The sequence below is a fragment of the Bison bison genome, unplaced genomic scaffold (genome assembly GCF_000754665.1).
Source record: "Bison bison bison isolate TAMUID 2011002044 unplaced genomic scaffold, Bison_UMD1.0 scf7180017864032, whole genome shotgun sequence".
NCBI classification, from domain to species: domain Eukaryota; kingdom Metazoa; phylum Chordata; class Mammalia; order Artiodactyla; family Bovidae; genus Bison; species Bison bison.
This window is the reverse complement of record NW_011494604.1, coordinates 6630381-6641575: the sequence shown is the minus strand read 5'-3', so window position 1 is coordinate 6641575 and position 11195 is coordinate 6630381. Positions and strand designations below refer to the sequence as shown.

At 44.1% G+C, this 11195-nt stretch overlaps 1 protein-coding gene across 5 annotated transcripts in view; it reads right to left on the bottom strand.

Annotated features, from left to right (window-relative positions):
• Positions 1 to 2105: 2105 nt before the first annotated feature.
• Positions 2106 to 11195, bottom strand: part of TMEM44 (transmembrane protein 44) — a 48944-nt gene continuing 39854 nt past the window's right edge. The window contains exons 10-13 of one of the 5 annotated variants that reach the window (XR_824765.1): positions 10480 to 10512; positions 7241 to 7956; positions 3070 to 3248; positions 2106 to 2913 (exon numbers count right to left, since the gene is read on the bottom strand). Coding sequence is in view for 3 of the 5 variants with exons in the window: in XM_010834391.1 (XP_010832693.1) it covers positions 7846 to 7956; positions 10480 to 10512 (144 nt within the window). In the remaining 2 variants the exon portion in view is untranslated. Of the gene's footprint in view, positions 3249 to 7029; positions 7957 to 10479; positions 10513 to 11195 lie in introns of those variants that run through there. The other 4 variants (XR_824764.1, XM_010834392.1, XM_010834391.1 and 1 more) reach the window with 4 other exon arrangements.

Sequence of the window (11195 nt, the reverse complement as noted above, 5' to 3'; positions counted from 1 at the left end):
TTCCTTGTCACTGTGCTCCCGGCTTTCCATTGTTCAGCTTTCTCAGCCCTGGTTCATCCCTTGGGTCTGACAATTACTCATATCCATGGAGGTGCCTTATCAGGGCTGTCTAAGATACAGGGCCTATTTTTCTCTCAGTACCAGATAAACTGGAATCTGTTCACCCTTTATGGCCTGATATCATCCCACAATCAGCCAGCTCAGAAGCCAGCTGCACAGGGAAGCTGCTTGAACAGCAGTCCCTAGTAATCCAGCAGTTTCCTTCACAAAGCCCTAGAATTTCAGGGTCCTCTACAGGCAAGCGTGATGGAGAACCACCTCTTGGTGAAGCTGACTGTACTTCTGCCCTCAAATTTTACTCTGAAAAACTTTCAACCTACAGAAAAGTTGCAAGAATGATACGATACACATGCTTATACTATTCTCCTGGATTCATCAGTTGACCCCATTTCATCACGTTTGTTTTAGTCTTCATATATAGCTGAACAATACACACTTTTTCTTGTCTGACCATTTCAAAGTGGCCAAATCATGCTGCTTCTCTCCTAAATAGCTGGCATGTCTATCTGAAGAATAGGGGGTTCTCCTACACAACCATACTATTATCACTCTCAAGAAAATGAAATAATAATGTTAGCTAATATGCAGCACACGCTCCAATGTCCTTGATTTTGGTAATGTGAACGTCATATCCTGGTTAAGGTGATATCCTCACATCACCCCCACAGTAATATGCACATTTCATCATTGTACAGGAATCTATTTCCATTTGTAATTAATAAAGTAATTAGCAGGGTGTGATGAAATAAAATCTATCTTTTAAGACAGGACAAGAAAACTTAAACATAAAATCCTCTCTCTGCATCCAGTTGCAACTCCTCCCTCTCCTTAACGTCCAGTGAGTATCTGCAATACACATACACCAGAACTTCTCTGTGATGGGAGTGCCTCTTAACTGTAACGTTCACTTTTACCCTTGTTTCCAACACTAGTCATGTAAATTCCTTGAAGATTAGCACTTTTCCCCAATTCTGTAGTGGCTCATGCTGACTTTAAGCCCACTTTGCACACGTTTCCCTGGACTACATAACCTTGGTGAACTTTATGCAAAACATTAGTATGTCATTTTGATGTATTTACTGTTTTTTGTCTTGTCCTTTGTCTTAAGAATGACTTCTAACAGAAAGAATAGCTCTCAGAGCTTTCTGAGAATCTGTTTCCTGGGTTATAATCTTCAGTTTGGTTCAAATAAAATTCCCTTTTTTTCTTCTTAGGTTGATTGTTAACTGAATTTTCATACACAAGAGGTACTTTGTGACCCTGTGAATGTCTTCTCATGAGTTTTTAGCAATTATTGAGGTCCTTGCCTGTCAAATATTATTATGATGGATCACTTTGTTTTAATCCCCCCAAAAAATGCTCATTATGAAAAAGGTATAAAATACTGAAAAGTATAATGAAAATATAATTTCTACATCCACACAGACAGCAAGATGAAAATACATGCACAATACATAGTTACTTATAAGCTTCCCCTCTTCTAATGTTTACATGAATGTTATTCGGGGGAGCATATAGGTATTCATAACTTTCTTCAGTTTATTTTGTATACTTATATGATAAACAATACTAATTTTAAAAGTTTATAATATTCTGTAACAACCTATGGGGAAAAAATCTGAAAAGGAATCTGAAAGTAAATCTGATTTACTTTGTTGTACAGCTGAAACTAACACAACATTGTAAATCAACTATACTCCAATAAAAAAATTTTTAAATGTTAATGAAGCACCAAAAAGTATTTAAAAGCATAACATTTACAAATATATCCATGACAGTTACTTCTGTATATTAACATATATATATATTTTGATATGCCTCTTTTCTTATTCATACTAAAGAAAGTGAAAGTGTTAGTCACTCAGTCGTGTCTGACTCTTTGCAACCCCATATACTGTGGCCCACCAGGCTCCTCTGTCCATGGAATTCTCCAGGCAAGAATACTGGAGTGGGTTGCCATTCTCTTCTCCAGGGGATCTTCCCGACTCAGGGATCCAACCCACGTCTCCTGCATTGCAGGTAGATTCTTTACCATCTGAGCCACCAGGGGGCTCATACTACAGAACTCTCCAAAAAAAAAAAAATCTGTCCTTTTAGTCTTCCCACCTTGCTTTTAAACAACTAGGCTTTCATATTTTCTCAGGGGCTCTCTCCTGTCTGTTTTCCCTGGTTTGAGAATCACTGCTATCTGGTCTCCCTTTATTGTTCTTTAGTCTTGAGGGATGAGATCAGCAACGAGTTGGAACTACAGCAGCTGCTTGAGCCAAGGGGTTTCTCTTGGAACCAAAGGTTTATGCTGCAAACTTGAAAGGGAAGAGAATTTAGGGGGAAATATTTTTAAACTGGGGAATGTATTCAACTGCTTCTACAGTAAAGAAACCACTACTATAAGAATCCATATAATCCCCTTACTATAGAAAGTCTCATTGTCTTCTGCAGATTTTTCTTTCCATGTTGGAACTGGGAATTCAAGTTGTGAGAATGAGCAAGCCACTCAGGCACTGAACTAGATGATTTCAAGTAATTCAGATCTGTTCCTCTGTGATCTTCTAGGTCTAATACCCAAATAGCATTTGTTCATGAAAGTATAATGTTTAATCTTTCCAAACAAGTGGGGTTTTGAGGCTTTATCACTTTTGTGCCTGTTCTAAATACATTTATGAAAACATCTCACACAAATAGAAAGACTTTAAAAGTAATTTCCTTAGGGCAATGTTCTCAAAGGATCACTTGAGGAGCTTGTTAAAGATTCCCAGACCCTGGGACTTCCCTGGTGGTCCAGTGGTTAAGACTCTGCACTTCCATGCAGGGGGCTCCATGTCTGGTAGAACTAAGATCCTGCATACCTCAGTGCTACAAACAAACAAACAAAAACAAATGAACAAAAAGCAAACCCCCAAAGATTCCCAGGCCCTGTCCAGATCTAGGAAATCACTAGGGTGGAGCCTAAGAGCCTATTATTTGAACAGATATCACACACACCAGAGCTTTAAGAGCTTTAGGACATACATATTCTACAGTGCACTTGCTGGTCAGAAGGAAAGGCCTGTGGCATAGCTCTTCTCACACATGGTCAGGCTGTCCTTGGGAAAGACAGTGGCAGCTGCAGTGTAGAAGAGCCCTTTTCCGGTTGTGGGTTTAGAAAATCTCTGAGACTTGCACTGGTGATGCTCCAAGCACTAGGACACCTGCAGGAGAGATCAAAGGATGAAGGTCAAGGTCAAGTCCAGAGCAGAGGCGGGACTAGCTAGGCTGTTCTGAGGGCAGGTGCGACCTGTCGTGGGCAGGACTTAGAAGCTGGAAGCTAGATCAGGAAAAAGCAAGAGGAAAGGGCCCTGGCACGAAGGATTCCACAGCAACAAGCAGGATGTAAAGAGTTTCGACAAACAGTTCTCAACACACCGTGGTGTCTCATTAGCTTGTACTTAATGGAAGTTGGAGAGAATCTAGCCAAGAAAAACAAAACAAAAACAGTATAATCTTGGAAACTTACGGCGGGAAAGCACGTCTGAAATCAAACCGAAAGGAGAAAACTGCTAGAACAAAGCAGTCTTTAAAAAAAAAAAAAAAGAGTGGGTGGGTGGACCATTATGGGTACAAGGGAGGAGCAGGGCGCTGATGTTTTCCTTTACAAGCTTTTTGTTACAGTCTGATTCTCTTTTTAAAAACCGTGTACCTGCGATATTAAAAACAAAAAACAAAAAACGTATTTTAAATATATTTAAAAACAGAGTCTGCTCTGCAGTACATCCTAAAGGATGCTGAAGGATCTCAAATACTTTGAGAAGGGTAATCTCGAGATTATCCCCTTAGAAAACAAGCGGTGTGAAATGCACCCCAAGAGCCGTCCTCTGCAGTGCCCCCGAGGCCCGGGCGCGGTGGCGGTGAGGTAGGAACGCGCACACAGCGGGGACTGAGGGGCTGGCACATGCAGAATTCACGACTCGCGTGAGGCGGTGGCTGCACAGTGCGCACGCGCCGAGCCACACAGGCCCTCTCTTCCCTGAAGTCCGCGGGCGGTGGTTTGAATAGATCGCAGGCTGCTAGGGTTTGGCAGAATCACAGAGGGAAAGGTAGCAAGTAGCAGCTGGGATTCACTTCTCATGGTGCCACTAGGGGCCTCCCTCCCCGTCACAACTTGTGGAGGCCACTTACTGCCCCACTAAGGCAGTGTGGAGGGTGAGAAGGGGGCGAGCGCCCCTAACCCAGGATAGGGACTTAGCCCTGCTGCAATCACATAAGAAAAGCTTTTCTTTTTCTAAATGATTGATACAGAGTTCGTTTTCTGTCACTGTGGAAAATATTATTCATATCTCATATTTAAGACTTTTCAGTATTGGAAGGAAACTGCAGACATTTTTAATGTCATATGCTGTGATCTCTTGTTACAGCAAAACTTGGACTCTTCATAAAAGGGGGATTTTATCTTAAACGGATAGTAAAATTCAAACAGAGAGAAGTGCATATTATATAATGAAACCTGTTTTTAAAGTGTATCTAAAATTTCTCTTGATAATGCCTCTTTCTTGAGAGTTTATGAACATGTCAGTCTTCCGTAGGAAAGAATTCACTGGCATGTTCATAAAAGGGAAAAAGGGACAGAGATTTGCCCTTTCATTTTACAGATGAGGAAATTGTAAGGAGAAAGGGACATGACTTGACAAGTCTCTCACTGAAGCAGACCTAGGAACTGGAGCCCAGCTATGCTTCTTGCTCTCCTGGCTCTGGGGGAGCCATACCCCACTGTAACAATCACATGTGAGTGCATCGGGTGTTTGTTCATACGTCTCTTCACCATACTCAAGTACTGGGGGAGATAAGGGGGTTGGTTCTTCAGGGTCTAGACAGATTTTAAGAAAATTTTACTGATACAGTTCTCCCTAAATCACAGATTTCTTTCTTTGGGAGATTAAAATGGGTGAATTTTTTTTTTTTTTTGAGTAGCTTAAGCAGGGGCCGGATGACCGCTTAATCACTTATTGGAGTTGTCAGGCTCTTCACTCCTCTGAAGTTTCTTCCATCTGACAGTGTGATTCTTTGGTTACCAGCTGGCTTTCCGGACATATGTGGCCAGGAATTAAAGGGAGGAAGGAAACTAATCCTTCTTCAATGTCTACTTTGAGTCATCTAGTGTTAGTATCGGAGAAGGCAATGGCACCCCACTCCAGTATTCTTGCCTGGAAAATACCATGGACAGAGGAGCCTGGTAGGCTGCAGTCCATGGGGTCCCTAAGAGTCGGACACGACTGAGCGACTTCACTTTCACTTTTCACTTTCATGCATTGGAGAAGGAAATGGCAACCCACTCCAGTGTTCTTGCCTGGAGAATCCCAGGGACGGGGGAGCCTGGTGGGCTGCCGTCTATGGGGTCACACAGAGTCGGACACGACTGAAGTGACTTAGTAGTAGTAGTGTTAGTAGTGTTATGCATTCCATATATATTACTTACTCTTCACAACATGCTTTCTAGATAGCTATTATTCTCAGCCTACCCCAAGAGTTCACCACGTTTAAGTAACAAGCTCCAAGCCATGCAGATAATAGGCAGCACAACTACTATTACACCATCTCTTATGATCAGATGAATGGGCAGGAGAGGAGGATTACACAATTGGTTCCCAGCTTCTCCCTAGTGTAGGCAACCTCTTTGCACTGCTATGTGAGTCTTCAGGGCAATTAACTCCCATTATCATCCTGGTCTGACTGACAGTTAGGGATGGAGTTGCAACAGAGGCCCAGGGCAAGAATCCTCTTACTAGGAGGAAGGCATTTTGGCTGGCACTTCTTCACAAAGGCTCCAGAGTTACAGAGCTTTGAATAACAGGTTCTTATTAAACAATGAGGCCAAACTTTGCTTCCAAAATTCTCAGTTTAAATGTTCACTCTGGATGAAGAGACTTGGGAGTCTGTTTTGAGATAAGCTCGGACAATGATAATAAGAAATGGTTTGTGAAGGAAGAGGCTGGGACAATGGGATCTAAAGAGATGGTCAACATCTACAGCTCAAGCAATTTGTGCTGGTCAAAGCCAGCAAGATCACTTGATGTTATTGAATGAATGGACATTCCCATCAGGATCCAACCAACTTCTGGGAGCATAAGCCAGTCTTCCCTTGGAGGGAGGGGACATACTAAAGGCAAACTCCAAGGATGTCATCCTATTCCCATGCCTTTTACCTTTCCAAAGATAAACACTTTTTCTTCCCTGCTGTCACCAATCAGATTAAACACACTCCCCAAGTTGGTACTGTATCCATGACTGTACATTTCTGCTTCCTGAAAAGTTGTGGCTGTAGGGATGGAAAACTGACCAATCAGCTGTGGTTGATCTGAGGCATGCCAGTCAGCTTCCTACTCTTATCTTCCTGTAGCTACCAGTCAGCTATAGAATTAAGTACCAACTCCCAGTTCCTCTCCAGCCTCTTCACCCTTTCTCTATTTCCATTCTGGCTACATCAGAGTCTTCTTTCCTTGGCTAGATTCCCCCCTTCCCTGCTTCCAATTCTCTGTGTGGTTTCATCTTCTGGAATGTTCTCCTAACCCCTACCCCTGCCCCCAACTCAAAAGTTTCATCTTCCATCAAAGTACAGCTTCAGTGATTAAGATCACAAAGCAAAACCAACTTAGCAAACTCCGTTACCAGACAACCAGGGTCCAAAGCAACTGGATAAATAGGGTGGCTTTAGGTTCACTTCTAGTTCACATGTCACACAGGGAATTGATTAGAATCTATGCAGAGACCTGTGAAACCGAACTGCTTCCCAGAGGCACCCCCTCTTTCATGCTGGTGGGACTTGCACTACCCCTTAGGAGCCACTGGGCAGCTGCAGCTGAATCACACAGGCTGCCAGGGGCCAGCCAAGAGCAGAGCTGTGTTTCTTGGCATTTCTCCCAGATCCCCTCGTGGCTGACTTTGGAGGCTGTGCTGGGATTCAGATGTATCCCTGAGCTCCATGGTGAAATACTGTAGTTCTCTCAATCAGGATTTATTCATTCCAGTGTTTCTCCCACCTTAGCTCCAAAATAAACCTGCAAGGGGATCTCGGTGCTTGAATTTAACACCTCCGGCCATGCCTCTTACCCTTTGCGTGCTTTCAGCTACCCTCTAAAGCAGACAGTCCCCTTCACCTGCAGACCCTGCTCCAGCACACACTTTGCCAGATTGGAGCAAGTCCTCGTACCTAGAGCAATTTGCTCTGCTTGCCTTTGCAATACCAGTGATCTTGTAAACACTTGGTTCATCAAACAGTCCTCTCTCAACTTTCAGCAGAAAACTCTAGTGGGTTACTGGAAGGCAGTAGTCAGGTCCCATCAGAACTTGTCATTGTGTCCTAGACACCCAGAATGTGGGCCCACTGCTCGCTAGGCTTAGCCAGGTCTTGCAGAATGGGACTTTGCTGAGATCCAAATATATTAGCTGCTTGTTAGATGAACTCATTCACAGCAGATATTCAGAGTATGGTTGACTCCAAAGGGAAAAGGAAAAGAGGGCCCAAAGTCCTTTAGATTATATGTCAAAGCACGAGTGGTTTTTGACAAACTGCCAATCTTTAGAACAAACTTTGGGCATGTTCAAGTCTGTACACTGGGCCCAAAGTCTTAGCTCCATTCTGAGCGGTAGTGGAGACCAGCCAAGTTCCATGACAGCTCCTGGTTCCTCACTTTCATGGGCAGCCTTGGTAGAAGCTTAATTCCTACTACGGCTGTCCCTGAAGGTTATCCCTGCTCAGTTCCTGACAAATGTTTGACCCTGGGCTCTGAGCTGCTGAGTTGGCTCCAGAAAGTGCTACTCATCGGAGGGCAAGTCCACTGGCTTCACAGACCACCTGTGTGCCTGTGATCTGAGTGTCTCCATGATGTCTTTGTTCCCTCCAAGGTTTACATCTTCAGGATCCCACTGTGGAAAAAAGACACAAGAGGTACCTTGGTGGACTAGACCCGTCCTATCTCTTACAGTTCCCCCAACAACAGCTCCAGTCCTGATTCTCAAGGCCCAGGCACAGACAAGAACAAACAGATAAGGACAGGGGAACCAGGCCTGTGATTCTAGGACCTAATAGGGCAAGTGTAACTCTAAATCAAGGAATTAACGGACAGCTACCCTGAATAGATCAGTCCTACTTCCCCTCCTGTTCTCTGTTCCCCCTGCCTTCACCAAGTCCTTCTCTAGTGAGCCTGAGGCATGTTCCCTTTATCCTGAGAATTTCCATCTCTATGCCAGACTCAATCCTAGAAAAGACCAGGAAAACTCAACCTATTCCTTATGGCCTGGGTAAGACTCTCCTCCTCTAAGAAGCCTACCCTGACACCCACTGAGCTCTTACCCTCTTCTCTGTACTGCTTGTATCACTGGTTTGCGGCTGATCATGGGAGGTCCTGCCCTTTGCCTGAGTGTCTACCTTGTCCTCAGGTAGATAACAGAACCCCCTAAGAGTAGGGCACCCCCCGCTCCCCATATGGTGCTTCTTCTGAACTTGAGGTCAGCTAACTCATCAAAAACAAACACTTAAAACCTAATCCAGAGTGGTGGTCACTGCCAGTGACTATTTCATCACTGACTCAGACAAGTATGGGAAACTGAAATTTGCAGGAGTAGGAATAAAAGGTTAAAAAAAAAACAGGTGAGCACACAAGTACTGATGAAGCGGCATACAGTCTTCCTATTGTTCTAATAGTTTGGATAAGAGGGAGAGCTCTGTGTGCGGGCCAAAAGCAAGGGAATCCTTACTGATTCCAGCCACAGAGGTATGTGGGGTTCTTCTGTGGGTCTTCATTTCTCCATGTGTGAACTGGGAGTCTGAATCAGGAACTAGATAATATGAGCTCCCATTTCTGAGTCTCTATGACTGGTGATTCTGAGTCACAAGGCTGCATTTGAAGGTATCAAAAGACCCAGGAAGCAACAAGCAAAGGCCATGTAGGATGTGTCAGCCCAGGCCAGACAGTCTATTTGGGCAAGAAAATAGAGCCAGGCGTAGATGTGCACTCAAGAAAAATGCTCCTCCAGCTGCTCAAACACGAACCAAACAATCCAGTCCTTAGAAGGTCAGGACAAGGTCCTCAAGGCTCCCTGAGTCACTTGACAGACAAATGCCTGCAGCCTGCCAGTTATAAAACACAAATTGTAGCTCTGAACAGAGTCCAATTTAATTCGTGATTTACTGGTAATAACTGAACTGATTCTACTACTTGGTCATGAGAAACTGCATCACGTTAAAATGACCACCTCATCTCCCAGTCACCCTGCTGGTGAGGGCCCAAGCTGATCTGCTTGGTGCAGCTCAGTCCCTCGTCTGGGTCTGGGACTGTGTCAGGCCCTTGCGGTGCTGGTTTCTCATCTATCTGTGTTTGCAGACTTGGAGGGATACCTCTAACCAAATCCCTTCCAGACGTTATCAGAGATGCCAAGTAAAAGAGCTCCCTGGCCCCTCAGCCTCCAAGACCCAGTTGCCTAGCAGTGGAAGCAGGGGCCTGGTCCATTCTCTGAGAATGGACAGTGTGTCTATGGGTGAATTCTATTTTCAAGCGGAGACCCACGTGCTGGATCTGGTTTTGGACCAGCCTCACCAGGAGGGCCCAGGGTGCTTACCAAAAAGGCTCCCTTGACCCCATCTGTAGTTTGGGATCTAAGGCTTAGCATTTGAACAAACTCCTAGGGTGATTCTTAGCCACCCTGATATATCAGAACCGCTGCTCCAGCTCCTAAAATGTCTTCTTAAGAGTTATCCTTGCTATTCCCGAGCAGTTCAGCTGCCAGGAAACAGAAACTCTGATGAGGTGCACTCTTTAAACTGGGTTAAAACCTTCAAAAACATTTTAAATCTCTTCCTTCTGAATTCCCAGAATAATGTGTTTTTAAATGTCATTTTAAGTAATAAAAACATCGCTGGAATCCAGGCATTCAGAGAATTTGAGCAAAAGATAATCTACTCTCTGATCATAAAAACAGAAAAAATCCTGGGAGGTGACAGGCACAGGTGGCTGTCATGAATCATGTGCTCATTTGTCACTTGGAGGCGAGGATGGCAGGGAGACAGGAGCCAGCTGCCCAAGGTCTCCAAGCGACAACAGGGGGGAATGTTGATCCATGCTCTCACAGTCACTCCCAGCACCATTGCCATTAGGGAGCTGCTGGGCCTCCTCCTGTTCAGAGACTTTTGTTCCAAGCACATTTCTTCCTTGGGTCATGTATCTTCTCTGAGTCCCCATTAGATGGTTCAGACAAAGCAGAAAGAACTCTGAATTGAAAAAGCCTGGAAAGAACCTCAACTTTCAGACTCTTCTCTTATTTTCGGATTTTTTTCCCCTAGAGGAATTTGGCATGGGCCCAGCCATCTCAGAGGGGCTCACAAAAACAGGAACTGAAATCAAGCCACAGGAAGTCCCTTCTGGAATAAAGAGAGAGCACAATTGTCCATACCTGCTCCGAGATTAGGGCTTCCCAATACTTCTGCTGCAGAATAAAAAGAGATAAAGAAAAAAAGTGTTGAATAGAGTTTGCCACCATCACTGAGCAGAGCAGAGATCAGCGCCAGCCCGTCAGCTCCTTGAGCCAGAAGCCTGGCCCTCCACTGGGCTGGAGGCAAAGGAACAGCTGACTTCAGCAAGCAAGAAGGCAGCAGCTACTAGCGGCTCCAATTTAGTTAAATGGTCACTAGGATAATTGTGATAATTATGAAGGGCTTGAAAAAGATTATTATCTATACAGATTTTTAAATTACTATTATTAGGACTTATATTATTAGACATAACAATGAATATTCCATTTATTAACCACATGGCTGAGATGAGTCAACTTGAAACCATAAAACTAAAAAAGAGAGATGCAAATAAAATCTTCACTTCAAAACTACGAGGTATTTGCTTCCACCCAAGATTCATTTTTAATCAGCCTTTACTGTACAGTTGGTTCCACCCCAAGCCTCAAATATATCTGATTCAGGTTCTTAAAGGGTAATGTTGCCATCTGCTCTCATTCCTCCGGCATCTCCTGCAGTGCCTGGGACATGTGTGTTTGTGTGTGTGTGTAGCTGTGTTATCTGAATTAAGACTATAAAAACTTTACTGAACCCCTCTATTTGCTGATAACTGCTAGCTCAGAGACGGGGCTCAGCTATGTGTGTGTGGGGGAGATGG